The sequence below is a fragment of the Daphnia pulicaria genome, chromosome 1, assembly GCF_021234035.1.
Source record: "Daphnia pulicaria isolate SC F1-1A chromosome 1, SC_F0-13Bv2, whole genome shotgun sequence".
In the NCBI taxonomy this organism is placed as follows: domain Eukaryota; kingdom Metazoa; phylum Arthropoda; class Branchiopoda; order Diplostraca; family Daphniidae; genus Daphnia; species Daphnia pulicaria.
The window spans coordinates 26,951,555-26,967,312 of NC_060913.1; the positions used below are offsets into that span (position 1 = coordinate 26,951,555).

At 47.6% G+C, this 15,758-nt stretch overlaps 1 protein-coding gene across 3 annotated transcripts; it reads left to right on the forward strand.

Annotated features, from left to right (window-relative positions):
• The first annotated feature begins 366 nt into the window (after window positions 1–366).
• On the forward strand, window positions 367–15,629 carry LOC124313969 (Down syndrome cell adhesion molecule-like protein Dscam2). Of its 3 annotated transcripts, XM_046778883.1 has the most exons (21): window positions 367–686; window positions 780–982; window positions 1,103–1,210; window positions 1,282–1,628; window positions 6,876–7,091; window positions 7,167–7,379; window positions 7,443–7,604; window positions 7,684–7,836; window positions 7,910–8,030; window positions 8,102–8,536; window positions 8,605–9,067; window positions 9,129–9,186; window positions 9,253–9,363; window positions 9,437–9,601; window positions 10,635–10,900; window positions 11,013–11,100; window positions 11,327–11,455; window positions 11,537–11,710; window positions 11,780–12,238; window positions 12,306–13,033; window positions 13,252–15,629. In XM_046778883.1, exons 4-21 carry the CDS (start codon window positions 1,580–1,582, stop codon window positions 15,379–15,381), a joined length of 6,120 nt encoding a protein of 2,039 aa, XP_046634839.1. In that variant the 5' UTR covers window positions 367–686; window positions 780–982; window positions 1,103–1,210; window positions 1,282–1,579; the 3' UTR covers window positions 15,382–15,629. The 3 variants fall into 3 exon arrangements, with proteins under 3 accessions (XP_046634839.1, XP_046634847.1, XP_046634856.1); XM_046778891.1 differs by lacking the exons at window positions 10,635–10,900; window positions 11,013–11,100 and adding an exon at window positions 9,903–10,247; XM_046778900.1 differs by lacking the exons at window positions 10,635–10,900; window positions 11,013–11,100.
• The last annotated feature ends 129 nt before the right edge of the window (window positions 15,630–15,758 follow it).

A 15,758-nucleotide genomic window follows, 5' to 3' on the forward strand; every position in this document is an offset into this window, starting at 1 on the left:
AGAGGGCAGGACAAGTAATACGGGGTTGGAGAAATCGGAGGAAGGGTAGCAAGAATTCTGGCGACAGTAGGCCATGTTAATTTTCTTATGGACAGCATCAACCAGTGGTCTTTATCTGTGCCTTTTACACAAAGTCGAGAATAATAATTTAAAAAAACAAAAAAACATTTTTATTCCTGGCCATCTAATGTGGATTGCACAACAATACTATTCAGCATATCATTTCCTGGCACTAAAAGAAAAAACACGCAACTGTAGTCAAATAAAAACAATTCTTTTTTTAAATCTTTCGATATTTTTTTTTAAAAAAATTTAGATTTCTTGTTTACTATTGCCACAGCATGTGGCGGTAGTATTGTAGGCCTACTCACTTGCGGCCCTCTGTCTGTCTCTTTCTTTTGTTTTGCTTCGTTACCAAGGCTACCGTCGTCGTCTTTTCATGTTTATTTATGAGGTCAATGATTATTCATGAAATCTGTGAATCGAAATCTCTCCGCAGATGTTTGATCTGGTACAGCCGTTTAGGAGACGTCTGGTAGAGCCGTTTAGGAGACGTCTGGTAGAGCCGGCGATTTGACTTTGGACTAAATATTCAGTCTCACATTGGCAGAGTTCTGAAGAGTATCAGCAGTTCATTCATCCTTCACTTTGGTTTTCCACGTTGCTGAATCCTTAGTCTTCCTTCAGTAAGTAGTTATTTTAATATATTTCTTCAATTATTTTATGTGTCAAACTGTTGAAAATGTCTTTAACCAAATCCCTTTTCTTTTTCCCTTTAGGTGTCACTGGCCATAATCAAACCCATTTCTACCGATATCTTCTTGTTATTGAATAGTTTCCATGTCAATAAAAGGACAACTATCGGTATAATCAAGAAGCCATTTTCAAAACAGTTTAGCAGAAACTTCATCAAAACTAGCATTTAAAAAAATCCCATCACACACACATTCATCAAATAAAATCCTGAAAATGAATCGGAAAGGTATATATTTATAGAAACCCCATTTCCCCAATTTCATAATTGAATCACACAACCAGCAGTTGTACATCACTATTGAAACTCTAATTCTGCACAAATAAAAAAGGTTGTTTATTATTCCAGCACAAAATAGGTTACTACATTTGACGCAGTACGTAATTCGTATCCGGCCCTATCAAAAGATGTCCACATGGCAACATGCAAAACAGTTGACGGGATCAGCAAAAGAGGGTGCACATTCATTTATTCTCTGCTGTGTCTAGTCCAACTGAACTAATAATCTCCACCTTTTGCTCCTACAGCGCAGCATCATCGGACGAGTCTTGCAGCATGTCCCGTGTCTATTCTCCCGCAGACGTCTGGCAGTCGGTCGTCGACCATCACATCGTTCACACGCAATCGCAACCACTCAGCCGAGTGACTTGAAGAGTTTTTCCTTAACAATCACGTCGGCCACAACAGCAAATTGACCAATCCGATGAAATAATTTGATTTGACCCTACCAGACCAGCAGAGATAAAGGAAGGAATGAAATGTTTATTCGTTCGTGATCTCCTGGAAATCATTTGAGAGATTAACTCTGCATACATCAAAGGAAAAATGGTTTCACTCGTCCGTTTGGCCGCTTTGCTGATCCTCCTCCTGACCGGTGAGTCTATGCAAATTTTCCTAATTGTTATCACATTCGCTGCGATTGAAATTATTCCGTATAACAGCTGCTGCTGCGCCCAGCAGATTTTCCTAATGTTATACGGACGGTCTTAACTTTTTTAGCGATGCGCAGGATGTACTAAATCTCTGCCGAGTCGTTTTTTATTTTCTCTTGTGTGTCGTTTCATTTGGTTTGCAAATGAGTTGCGTTGTTCCCATCCGCTGATGCTGGACATTTGGCTGGGCATTTGACAAATTTCACAGTTTTAGGACATTCACAAGATGATGCAGGCTCTTCTCTTCTATTCCAGTCAGATGTTGTGTTCCCTCCGTTCTTTGTCTGCCTAAAGGAGAAGTAGGAAAAGATCCTTGCAGTGTGTAATGCATGTAAGAGATGAGCCCTAGTCTCTTCCAGGCAGGCCCAGCAGGCGTTTCTACATGTTTGAGATATTGTATAGCCTGTAGGAGAAATACTGGAGCTCTCTCTAATATGGCCTCTGTGCTGTCTCCTCTGTCTACTGCCCGCCAATCGATAGGTTATACACCACAGGAGCCCACAGGAGCCAAAGGAAGAAAAGGATTTATAAAGAGACGGATCCCTGCAAAACTTTTTCTATATAAAAGATGTGCAATTTTTTCTTTTTTTATATATCTTAGTCTGATGATGTCCAGTCAAAAGACAGGCGAATCAATACGAATGATTAAATTCATTTGATTCTCAGCCCATCTATCCCTATGAGGTCATATTGTCTGTAGGTTGTATCGACCATAATGACGTCTCTTATTATTATTATTTTTGGTAGGTGGGTGTATAGGCCTGTGTATATGCAGGGGGACATGTCCAGCTTAATTGGGACATTTTCTTTTCATCGCAGACATGTGTTATTAGTCGACAGACCACCGTACATGAAATATAACACACACTGTAGCCTATACTGGCTCAATTAATGTTGGGCATGTAGGATCTCTCCAAAACGCATTGGCTGGCGACCAGCTCCTATAACTCGAATCAAAGATTATAAAGGGGGCTCTCCCATCCATCCTGGGCATACACATAAGAAAAACAAAAGAGTAAGAGTGTCTCTATAATAATCTCAAATGTTTTCTGGCGTGAGAAACAGGAGCAAAAAAATAGGAGTCTAGGAGTAGGAGGGAATTTAGTTGACAGGAAACAAATGATGTCAGTCGGTTTCCGATCGTTCCCCCGGAGTGCATCTTCAATAACAAACCGGCGCATCTCTTTTTTTCCTCCCATTTTCTCTATTTATTTGGATAGAACCCACGGGTGCATAGAGTGTGCAACATCCACCAAAAGTTTTCTACCCATTTCTTGACATGACTATTAAAAAAGGGCCAGGCAAGACCAGCAAGTAAATACCATTTCTATCTCTCGTATTGACTTGATCCTTTTTTTGTATTTTAGACTTTGATGTCCTTTTTTGTCGAGTGCGGAATCAACTTTTTATTTTTAAAAGAATTGAGACAGGTGGCGCTGGCGTCGACATTTATTTTTTCACAAGTGGCTTCGTTATTCCGCTTCTACTTATTCCATTTTTTTTGGCTGATGCCAATGGATGGTGGAATGTTGTTTCTTCTTCTTTGCTCCTCCGGGGGGTGTCTCGAGGGTGTTTGAGAAAAATCCGGCGCTTCCGCTGGCTGCGCTTCCATCTCATTTATCGTCATCACACGGACGGCTGATTATTGATCCTCTTCTCAAAGTGGCCCTATATACATTTAGAGACTTGTGGCTGCTGCAGCACAAATGTCCTCATTTGGATATATTTTTAATCGCACCCAGCCTATAATAACGTATAGGAGAAAAAAAGGATTTATTTCTTTTCCCCTATGATAAGTCGATCGATAATATTTTTTCCATCTTTCTCTATTGCTCATCACTCGTCTATTCAACACATTTCTCTATAGGGTCTATCTCTTTTTGTGTGTATAGACGTCGCCCCTATTGAAATATTGAATGACGATTTTTTGGGGTTGTTGGTGCTGAGGTGAAGTCGAGTGGGTGTCCCTTTCGACGTTGGATAGAAAAGTGAAGGAGATGCTGGAAAAGCCGTGCGGATGGCTGATGATCAAGACCTTCCAACCGATTGTCCCGTATCTTCTTTTTTGGGGTGGGGCGAACATCATTGACAGCTGAGAGATGCACTTGAATATAAGAAGAAAAGTCCTGACTCATTAAAAACCAGAAGAAATGTGATCCGCCTCCGCCGCTGGAAAAGGACACAAAAGTTGCCCGGCTGCCTCTTGGCATCGGCAAACTAATCGATAAATAGATTCTTTGATGATCCTCTTAGACACATCCGCCGTATAGAACAGAGTCAAACAGAAGAAGCTCCTTTTTCTTTTATACTCGACGAGTAGTGATGCAGCCCCCCCTACCCCGTCATCCGCTTTCTCCTGACTGGGCCGGAATGTTTTTTAGGAGCTCGCAGAATAAAAAAGGAAGAAAAGTGAATTGACGAAAGTCGACAGCTGCATCGGAGAGAGCAGGGCCAGACGGTTTTCTAGGAGCCGAGTTTCTCTCTGTTGATTTCCCAGCACAGCAGGAGCAGAAGAAGAAAAAAGGAGCTAGGCATCACAGGAGCGACACGTTATTTATTTATCCAGGAGCCAGAAAGGTGATGACACATTGACAAGTTCTAGAGACGTGCTGCTCCTTTTTATCCCTCACTGGAAAGAAGAAAAAAGTCTAAATCGAATTTGGCTTCGCGCTCCGACGGGCTCGGCTCCTGTTGTTGTCGGCCCAGGAGAATGACCATTCTCCTCTCCTCTTGTATGTGTGTAGGAGCCTGGCAACACATATAAGAAAAGCCCAGCAAACAGACGTCTAGGCCCGTCTCTCTATGTACATTTCCTTTTCATTGCAGAATATTAGAAAAGGCGTGCCACCCGGGGATGGCTGGGCAACATTTCCTAGTTGCATATTCTCGGCTCCTGACTACATCAGCAGCTGCTGCTCCTATATGCAATATCACATCCGACAGACATTGATATGTTTGGCCATATAGGAAATCTGGTAGAGCCGAGAGAGAAAGTGAAATCCCATTAAGAAAAAGATGTCGGAGGCGGCCAACTTTTGGCTATGGGCTCCTTTTCATCATCAACGCTCGGCCCAGTATAGCAGAGTAAAGCAGAGTGGCTCCTATATAGTTAACAAGTTCCCCCGTGAGATGTTATGGCGCATTCAACCGTCATCACACACATTCTACATCCGCCGCCAGCATTTCTAATGGACCCATTTACCTTAATAGTCTGATGGAAAACTACGCCACCAGGTCTGAAAATATTTCGTGAGAAAATAAATGTTTCAATCGGTGGAGATGCTGGGCGTCCAGCAACAGCTCCAGTCAACACAAGGAGTGGGGGAAGATGCTGCTGCTGTGAGACTATCGATCCGTTTGCTCAGTCCGGACTTGGACTACTAGTCGTAGTACCTACCGTCTACAGAATTGCGCCCAGCAGCCGCACGTGCCACGACGACGCTGTGTGCTGCTGCCATAGGGACGACGACGAGTTTGAATTTGGCGTCTTGTTCTTGTCTCTCCTTTGTGCTGGGCTATAAGATTTTTTGGCTCCTTTGTTCTTCATCAAGACCCGCCAACGTGACGTACGTCATATTATCATCCGTGCGACATCCTAAAAATAGAATCAAATCAAATAAAAAGAAGAAGAAAAGGAGATTGTCTATTCTACTGACTGGCTGCTGGTAGGATTATATCCTAGTCCGCTGCTGCTCTTATTTAAAATGCCTGGGCAGATATTCCGCACGCCCAGTAAAGTTGATGGATCCAATTAGAACCCGCAACTATAAGTTTCTCTCTACTCCTCTCTAAATTCAATTGTCTTGATTTACTGGTAGATTTAAACGTTAGGAGCAGTGGTGGTGGTGGTGGTAGGGCTCCTGATTCATGTTAAAGAAGAGACGGGCGGGGAATCGATCGACACGTCCGAAAGTTTTCCCTTTTTCTTATTTGGATGTTGCCCGGGTGCTGTAGGGTGTTGGTGAGTTTGATGTGGTGTCGAGATTTGACTGCTGGGCTTACTACTACTACTACTACACAGGAGCACTATATAGCCGGCCATTGTGTGTCTTTTGCTCCTCACCAGATCTATCCAACTCTACTCTATAGTACTAGTCGAACATGGGGATAGATAGATGTGTGTGTCTATCTATCTATCTATGTGTATGGCGTGTGCGGAAAGGGATATGTACACGGCCATCGATTGTCTAACTCGGCACAAAAGAAGAAAAAAGAAAAGAAGAGAAGAGAAAGAAGAATCGGTGCTGTCTAGAGAGAGAGTCTTGACCGAGATTCCCTTTCAATTATTGCGGTGTATTATATAACTATGTGTGTACCACCACCACCACCACATTTCCTTCTTACTTTCGGCTGCTCGGATTCGTCTCTATAGAAAATAGGAAAAAAAAGGGGAGAGAGATATCGCGTAATAAGTCGCCCAGATTCTTTTGTGCTACTCCTCGACAGCAGCAGAATAGAGTCGATCGATATTATTATATTTAGACGAGACTAGCAGTACCAGCAGCCGATAGTTTCTAATCGCAATCATCTGTATCCTTATTGTGTGTGTAGAGAGACACTGGCAGCATTTTCTATTTCGTCTCTAAGAGAAGAAATGAATTTGCCATGGAGATGTAACCACGCCCATATGTAAACACGTCTGCTATGACACAGAAGGGCGGAAACACATCCATCAATCACAAATGGATAGATCATTTATGCAACAATTCCGGGTGATTCATTCATCATCAAATCGTCATAGATAAACACTTCCGGAATGGATCATGTTCTATTTTTTCTAAAAGCCCATTGTCCAGCCAAACAAGGAAAGCCTGTGCACACACAAAACGTTTCAGAGTTTTCAATTGAGCCGGGCAACACTGTGGCATCATGGAAGGAGCCGCCCAGTACCCAGTCGATCGATAATCAATTACAACTTTGATGCTGCCCGTCTCTCTCTCTTTGCTGGATGCGTCCATCACGTCTTGGGCGCATCTCGAGACTCTCCCCGTCGAGTTAAACGCCCGTTGATTGTTTTTCCCTTCCTTTTGATGCCCCCCCCTCCCTTTCAAAATGGATGCAAATGAGTTTTCCCTTCCGGCGGGAGATATGCTAATGAGGTTGTTTCCCCGTTTTTAATGGCCCGTCCTCACCTTCCCCTTTGATGACAAACCAATTTGACATTTCATTCGTTTGTGTATATCGTGCAGGTGGACTGCTGGCCGACAACAACAACAACAACAACAACAACAACCTGATTGCTCCTTTGTCGGCCAATCAACACGTCGTCCGTGTGACCGCCGCCGGCCCTCGATTTCAAAATGAATTGCCGTCAGAGGTCACGTTCACTCCCGACCGAGGATTCACGCTCGACTGTCCCGTCTGGGCCAATCCGCCACCTCAAATCAATTGGCTCACATCAAAAGGTATTAATTTTTAATTACTTCAACTTTAATTGATTTTAAATTAATTTATCAAAATTGAAATTTTTTAAAAAATAGGAAACGGCGGAATGTGGACTGCAGTCGTGACGGATTCTTCTTCTTCCGGCGGAGGCGGCAACAATTTGATGACGACGTCAGCCAACGGCAGTTTGACTTTTCACGAATTCCGGCCGGAGCATTTCCGTCCGGATGTACACGCCGCCACTTACAGGTGCTCGGCCTTCAATTCCGTCGGTCGCATCCTCTCCACTCCCGTCCGCATCCGCGCAGGTTTTTTAAACATTTTTGAATTTCCCGCCAAATTTAAAATGTACAAAATTTGAAATTTTGAAGTGATGTTGCCGCCATTCGAAGTGACGGTGGAGAATCCGCGAGTGGGTCGTGGCGGAACGGCCGTTTTCCGTTGCTCCTTTCCCGATTCCGTCCGCGATTACGTCACAGTCACGTCGTGGATCCAGGACAATCGATACGACATTTTCCTCACGTCCAGTCAAGGTTCATGCCTCATCTTCTTTTCCCAGTTGATCCCATTTTTAATTGGGTCCCGATTAACTTAATCGAATTCAATTGAAAGACGGACGTCACGTGATGTTGGCCAACGGTGAACTGCACGTGGTGGGCGTCCGTCAAGGAGACGAGAATCATTTGTACCACTGCCGGGTATTGGTCCAGCCCAACGGGCAAACGATGACCAGTTTGTCGGCCGGCCGAATGATCCTCATCCCAGGTACAACAACAACAACCTCATTATAAATTGCTGGCCGTCTATACTCATCCGTTGGCTATTTGTTGTGTAATAGATTCGGCCATGACCAAAATGGCGCCCGTCATGGTGGACAGCGTTGGCCGGGTGAGAGTTTGGCGCGGGCAAGATGCCGTCCTTCCCTGCGTCTTCCACGGTTACCCGCCTCCTAAAATCAAGTGCGGAATCCATCCAGCGGAAGAAAAACTGGAAATAAAAAACAATTGACGTTTCCTTTGGTTATGTCCAGGTGGTACAGGAGTCAGACGGTTCAATACGGCAATTTGCTGCTGCCGCTGGTCACTTCCGGCGCCGGAGGAGTCCAGCGGATGTCGACCGAGTCGCTCAACACTCATCCGCACCTCCTGAACTCGGCGGTGGGAGCCGCGGGCGGTCCGTCGGGGCGTCACCGTTTAATTGGCGGCACTTTGATCATCACCTCGGTCGTGCCGGAAGATGGCGGACGCTACGTTTGTTCCGTCAACAATTCCATGGGACTGGTCGAGTCCAGGACAGAGCTCGTCTTCCGCGACAAGTTGCACGTCCGCATCATCGAATTCGCATCCGCCGCCCAGGGGCAGCAGCAAATCCATTCGCATTCCGGACCAACGGCCGACCAACACGTCCAGGTCGTCGACGCAGAGACTTCCGTCACCATCACCTGCCTCTATTCCGGAAGTCCCAGGTGATTTATTCATTTTTTGAAATTTGAAATTTGAGCGGGAAATTTGAAATTGTTTCAATTAAATGAAGGCCGTCGGTGAGTTGGTTAAAGGACGGGCAGAGATATTTACTGGGCAATAGTGGGCGGGTGTATGTGTCATCTGCTTCCGGGCCGGAAGACAACATGATCCAGCTATCGATCGCCTCCGTCCAACGGGAGGACGAGGGAATGTACCAGTGCCTGGCCGCCAACGACGAAGGCGATTCGGCCCAGGCGACGGTCCAGTTGGCCATCGGGGCCTTTCCTCCGCACTTGAAGGAAACGTTCACCCGACAGATTTTGCATCCGGGCAGTTCGGTGTCGCTGAAATGTTTGGCCTCGGGCATTCCTCCGCCGCATTTCACCTGGACCCTGGACGGCTCTCCGCTCCTGCCCAGCGTCTCTGAGCGCTACTTCCTGGGCCAGCAGCAGCAGGGTCAAGAGGACGCCGGCCAAGTGGTGGCCCATCTCAACATAAGTCACGTCCGCGTCGAAGACGGTGGCAATTACAAAGTCAGTTGCCGAACCCAATTCATTTTGGCGCCAAAATATTCAAATTTGTATTTTGATTTAGTGCGTGGCGGAGAATCGAGTGGGTCGAGTGGAACATTCGGCCAGTCTCCACATTTACGGTAAGAGGGGGGAAACATTATAATTGGGAAATCAATTAAAAATAATTTGTTAATTAAATTGAAAAGGGTCGCCGTATGTGCGGGCGATGAGTACCGTGGTCGGAGTGGGTGGCAAACGACTGGAATTGCCTTGCCCGGTGGCCGGCTACCCCATTGAAGGCATCACATGGGAAAAAGGTTAATTAATCATTTTAATTTGGTCATAAGTTGATTTGATGTTTCCTCACTGGGAAATGGTGTTAATTAACAGATGGGCGGCGTTTACCACTGAACGGGCGGCAGCGATTGCATCCGTTCAACGGGAGTTTGACGATCGATCCGCTGGACAAGAGCAGCGACGCCGGCCTCTACAGCTGCGAGGCCCGCGGACAGAACGGCCTCTCGGCCCGCCAGTCACTTCAACTCAACATCCTCGGTAAGTTTTTTCTCAATCCCGATCCCTGGGCGGGAATGTCGTCGTGATATAATCAAGTGAGCGTTTCATTCAAATGCGGAATGAAGAGTTGAGCCACTCGACTTGATTAAAAAATGAACCAGGATCATATGAAACACATTCTTGTTCCTCCTCCCTTGTTGGGTGACAATATTGATCCCGCGGGACTGGCCCCCTCGTTTAAGTTGTATTGATCCTGCGGGACTCTACTTAGTCGCTGCCACTCTAATTATAATCGAGCGCCCAATTTTATCAAAAAACCAAATGGAATCAAACCCAAAAGATGCGCCGCATATTATGGCGATGGCCGACTCGGCCGTCCTCAACGCCGGCGAACGGCTGGCCCTGCAATGCGCCGTGGTCAAAGGCGGACTGCCTTTGACGGTCAGCTGGTCGTTCAACGGTCAAATCATCGCCCCGCTGTCCAGTGGCGGAAGTGGCGGAAGTGGCGGAAGCAATTCCGGAGGAGGAACATCTACGAGCAGCAGCAGCAGCGTCCGTTTGGTCAACGAATTCACGGCGACGTTGACGATCGAGTCGTTGACTGGCCAGCACGCCGGCTGGTACGTCTGCCGGGCGGCCAACCAAGGCGGACGGGCCGAATCCGCCGTCCAGGTCATCGTCCAGGGTTAGACAACAACACCCCCCAACAGTTGATCTTCTTCTTCTTCTTTTGTCCTGTACGCATTTGCATGTCACACGTACACGAGTCTGTTGGAATCGACTCAGCAGACGACAGCATTGACACCTACCGGGAACTCATTGAATTATTCCGCGGGCTAATTTGATTTCTTTCTTGATATTTAATTTGAATTAAAAATACGAATTATTTGACACAATTCGCCAACCTATATGAACTCAACTGATATAGGCGCTTTTTCTATTTTTTCTATTTTTGTATTTCCCGCTCTTTTTCAAATTTTTGGGTTTTCCCTCCTCTTCCCTCACTTCCGGTCGATGGGACAAAAATGGTTTGAATTTAATTTAAATAAAATCAAATAAAAAATGAAAAAAGCCCCACCTCGGATCACTCCGTTCGGGATGCCGTTGCGCAACGTGATGGTCAATTCGCGGGTGCAGGTGTCGTGCGTGATCGAGGAAGGCGATCCGCCGTTCCGCATCCGCTGGTTCCGCGACGACCGGCCCCTCCTCCATCATCACGTTGCGTCATCGGTTGGTCTCAGTACCGACCCGCCTTCCATGGTCAGATTACCACCGGTGCAAAGCGGATTGCGGCTGACGGATTTCAATTCCTATTCCTCCATTTTGACCATCGACCAGGTTCTGCCAAATTCGTTTATTTTCAAATTCGTTCATTTTTCCCGCATTTTTTTACTTAATTAGAATTTATCCCCCCCCACCCCTCCTTACCTGTACGAAAAATTAAAATTAGGTGACGGTCAATCACGGAGGCAATTACTCGTGCCGCGCTTCGAACGCCGCTGGCACGGCCGTTCACGCCACTTTGCTCCAAGTCAGCGGTAAAAATGTTTTCTCCTTTTTTGTTTTTTGCCTTTTTGAAAAACAAAACAACCCCCGCCATTTTGTTGTTGTTGTTCTTTGATGTTTTGCGCCTGATTGCCTGTTGCTCGGATTCCCGTTTTTCCCCTTTGAAACCTAAACGGAAATTTCTTTTTTTATTTTAGTTTATTTGATTTGATTGAATTTGATTTGATCCGATTTTTGTGAATGATGTTGTTGATGTAGTCCCGCCTTTCTGGGTGAATCAACAGCCGCCGGCCGAAATCCTTCAGACCGTCAGTGGCCACAGCGTCGAACTTAAATGTCACGTCCACGGCGTCCCACCACCTCAAGTCGTTTGGTCTTTCGCCAAAGGTATAAAACGTCAAATTGATATGCAAATTTCTCTTCCGGCTTTGGTCAATTGATTTTTCTTAAAACTGAAATTTGAAATAGATAAAATGGCCGACAAGTATTCGCCGATTTACACCAGTTCCAACCGGACCCTACTGGCCAATCAGAGTCTCGTCATCAGTCCGGTGGATGTGGCGGATGCTGGATTCTATCAGTGCGAGGCGTCCAACGGAGTCGGCAACAACATTAATGCCCTCATGGCCCTCCAAGTTCATGGTATTTAATTTTATTAAAAAAATTCCTTCCGGCCGGAATTATTTTCAACTGGAATTTTTTTTCAACTAGCTCCGCCGGAAGTGCATTTGAATCAGGATTACATGGCAGTAAGAAGAGGATCATTAGCCGGAACAGTTTTGAAATGTTCCATCCGGGGAGATCCGCCGTTGAACGTCCAGTGGCGCAAGGATTCCATTCCGCTGGATGCGACCTGGTCTCAATCGCGGATCGTCACCCGAGCCCAGCCGCAGCCGCCCTCTCCGACTGCCGCCGGCCAATTGCTGACGAGCGAATTGAGCGTGACCAATGCGGCTGCGGCGGATGAGGGACTTTACGAATGCGCCGCTTCCAACGTTTACGGAGAGGATGGCGACGCCGTTTTCCTCCAAGTCCAGGACGTTCCGCAACCGCCGCTAGATGTCAGGGTGGCCAATGCCGCCGGAAGGAGGATCCAGCTCGAGTGGAAACCTCCAGCGGCCGACGGAGGCAATCCCATCCAGGAATTCGTCGTCTTCTACCAGTCGCCAAGTAAAAATTTAATCAAAAATTTTTAATTGAATTATCCAGTTAATTGAATTAATTTTTGCTGCGGCAGATGGCGACATCCGGCAGGAACGAACTTCGGCCAATCAATTGACGGGCTCCATCGTCAACTTGCAGCCGGCCACCGTCTACCAAGTTTACATGACGGCCTCCAATTCGCTGGGCCAGAGTCAGCCCAGTCTGGGACTGACGGTCACGACGGATGAAGAGGCCCCGGAAGGTCCGCCCCTCCAGCTGGGCGCCACTTCCGTCACATCCAACGGTTTCACGCTCAGCTGGGCACCGCCGGCCGCCCAACTCCAAAACGGACTGATTCAAAGTTACTTGGTGACGATCGATTCCGGCCGGATGCTCAATCGGACCGTTTTGCCGTCGTCGTCCGGCACCAGCAGCTACGAGTACACGGTAGCCGGACTCAGACCCAACACCAATTACATGGCCTACGTCCAGGCCGTCAATAACCAGGGAACCGGACCGGCCAGCCCATCCGTTTCGGTCAAAACCGGCGAATCCGCGCCGGAAGAAGCTCCGCTCAACGTCGCCTGCGTCTCACTCAGCTCGCAGAGTCTGCAAATCACTTGGCAGCCGCCGCGTCCGGAATTCCGCAACGGATTGCTGCGCGGCTACCGCATCTTTTACGAGCCGCTCAATGAATTCCTCCTGTTCCTCGCCGGAACGCCGGAACAAACGGATCTCGGCCAGGCTGGATCGTCTCAAACCACCACGGAATTGACCGTTTTCCTATCGGGACTTCAGAAATTCTCCAATTACAGCATACAAGTAAATTTAAAAAAAAAAATCCAATAAACTTTAATTCATTTCCAATTAACTTTAATTAAATTGGACGGTAAATTAAATCTTATCTAATTAAATTTTATCAAATTTAAAATGATCCAAGTAGATTTAAAAAAATCAATTTAACTTTAATTCATTTCCAATTAAATTTAATTCAATTAACTTTAATTTAATATTATTTAATTTAATTACATTTTCAAAAGGTACTGGCTTTTACTGGATCCGGCGACGGAGTGAAGAGTGTCCCACTGACGTGCACGACGGAAGAAGACATTCCGGAAATGCCGACTCGATTGAAAATCGTCCAGAGCGGAGCGGACAGTTTGACGGTCAGTTGGTTGCCGCATCCGCGCCCGACCGGCCGGATCACGCACTTTACCGTTTACAGCAAAGAGATTGAACGCGGCCAGGACGTCAATCCGCAAAAATGGACGGCGCCAGCCAACGGCCCGTCGTCCGGCCGCTTGGAAATCCGCAATTTGAGACCGAGACGGGCCATTTTCTACTTCCAAGTGGCGGCCGTCAGCAGCCAGGCCGGCGAGGGTCCACGCAGTTCGACCGTCAGTTTCACTTTCAATCCGACCAACAAAATCGTCGCTTCCGTCGTATCCATCGGCTCAGATTACTTGGCGGCCCGCGGCTCCCGGCTGATCCTTCCGTGCACGGCCCTGGGCGACACGCCCTTGCAAATCAGTTGGTTCCAGGACGGACGCCAACTCAGCGACTGGCTCAATTTGAATCCGTTGAAACTGGGCGAGCAGATCCAGCAGCCCTGGATCCAACCACCTCCGCCGCAACAGCCACCGGAATCCGACGAAACGGCCGCTGGATTGATTCAAGTCCTCACCAACGGATCCTTGTCCGTCGGCCGGCTGAGCGACACCGCCGGAGGCAATTACACCTGCCAGGCCCGCAACCGACACGGCCAGGATCAGGTGGATTATCTCCTGACTGTCGTCACTCCTCCGCCGGCCCCTCAACTCCGTTTCGCCGCATCCAACTGGTCATCCATCACTTTGCAGTGGTCCAGCAATAACAATCCGGCGGAGAAAAACAACAACCGGACCAGAGTGTCGACGCCCAAGAATTTCATCGTCAAATATCGGCCCAGAGATTCCGGATGGACGGAAAAAATTCTTCCGGCCGTTTGGAGATCCGTCCCCATCGGCGATCTCAATTGCGGAACGGAATACGAATTCCTGCTCATCTCATCCAGCCGGGTGGGCAATAGTTCGTCCAGCAATTTGGTGGCGGCCAAAACCAAAGGATCTCCGCCGGAATATTTGCCCGTCGACGACGAATCGGATTTGATTTTGACTCCAACTTCCTGCACGGTCGATCTGATCCATTGGCAGGATCGCGGATGTCCGATCCAGCAATTCGTCTTCCGCTTCCGGCTGGCCACCGATTCCGTCAGCGAATGGATCATCGCCGGTGCGGAATCGCCACCCCAGCAGACGTTCCTCCTCGGCGGATTGATTCCGGCTCGCGATTACGCCGTCCGCGTCACGGCCATCAACGCGGCCGGATCGGCCCAGAGGGACTACACCATCCGGACGCCTCCGCTGATGGATTCGCACAGCAGATCGGTGGCATCCGGCAGCGACAGTTTGGGCCCCTTGTTCTCCGATCCTCGGGTGGCCGTCCCCATGGCCGTCTCGTCGCTGGCCATCCTGTTGACGGTCGTGACGCTTTTACTCCGCTATCGCTACCGATCCGGTGGCGATTACATCCGCCCGGATTCCCGGCCGCCGACCGGCAACATGAACGTTCGCACCTACGCCGATGGAGGCGAGACGCCGGAAGACAGCAACAACAGCACCTTGTCCGGCTGCCAGAAGCGTCCGCCACTTCCGATGGATTCGTGCGGATTGAGCGACTACGGCGGAGCGGATCAAGTTTCCCCCTACGCCGTTTTTCCCAGTTTGATGTCATCCGGCGGAAAAAATTCTTCCAGTCAATTCTCTTCCAGCCGCCGGATGAAGACGTTTGTCGTCGACGGATCCAAAGATTCGCTTCCGGTCGAGATGAGTAATTACGCTCCGCCCCCTCCTTCCATGATCCGGCGGATGCAGCAGCAGCCGGAAGAAGAACCGACCTACGATTACATCGCCCCTTGCGCAACATCCGCCGCTGCCGGAAGAAGCAACAAGCAATTGACGAGTAATCCGCAATCGGTATTCGTTCCCATCATTCCGGCGCGGAGTACGTGGAACCAGCAGCAGCAGCAGCAGCACTACGGGCCAACTCGTCACGGCGGCCATTCGTCGTCTCCGCATTACCACGGCGACTGGAACAATCAAGAAACTTTGGCGCTCAGCCAACGTCTCTAAAAATCAAACTTGATCTCATCACATTTTGTTTTTATATTTGTTGTTACCTCACCCCTATTACAAAATGGCCGAATTATTTACAAAAAAAAGAAAAAAATTTGTTTGTGCATGGCCAGTCTTTCATGTTGATCGTTTACATGTCCAAGACCTGATTTTTAATTATGATATAATTATCTGATGTTTGTTCCATATTATTATACCTATTACACAAAAAATCATAAATAATAAATCGATATTAGAAATCGTCATTTGAAAGTTGGCGCCAAAATATTTAAAAAATCGTTAAAAATCGATTATTATTTTCAAGTTCAACTCAACGCCCCCAGGTAATGCTTGAGGCCAAGGACGTTTTCCGTATCGCCTTGATGAGGAAATAA

Coding starts and splice junctions, on each gene's coding strand:
- LOC124313969 (XM_046778883.1), top strand. CDS start 1,580: ATGGTTTCACTCGTCCGTTTGGCCGCTTTGCTGATCCTCCTCCTGACC. Junction 7,092..7,166: donor CAATTGGCTCACATCAAAAG/GTATTAATTTTT, acceptor TTTAAAAAATAG/GAAACGGCGGAATGTGGACT. Junction 7,837..7,909: donor CCGAATGATCCTCATCCCAG/GTACAACAACAA, acceptor GTTGTGTAATAG/ATTCGGCCATGACCAAAATG.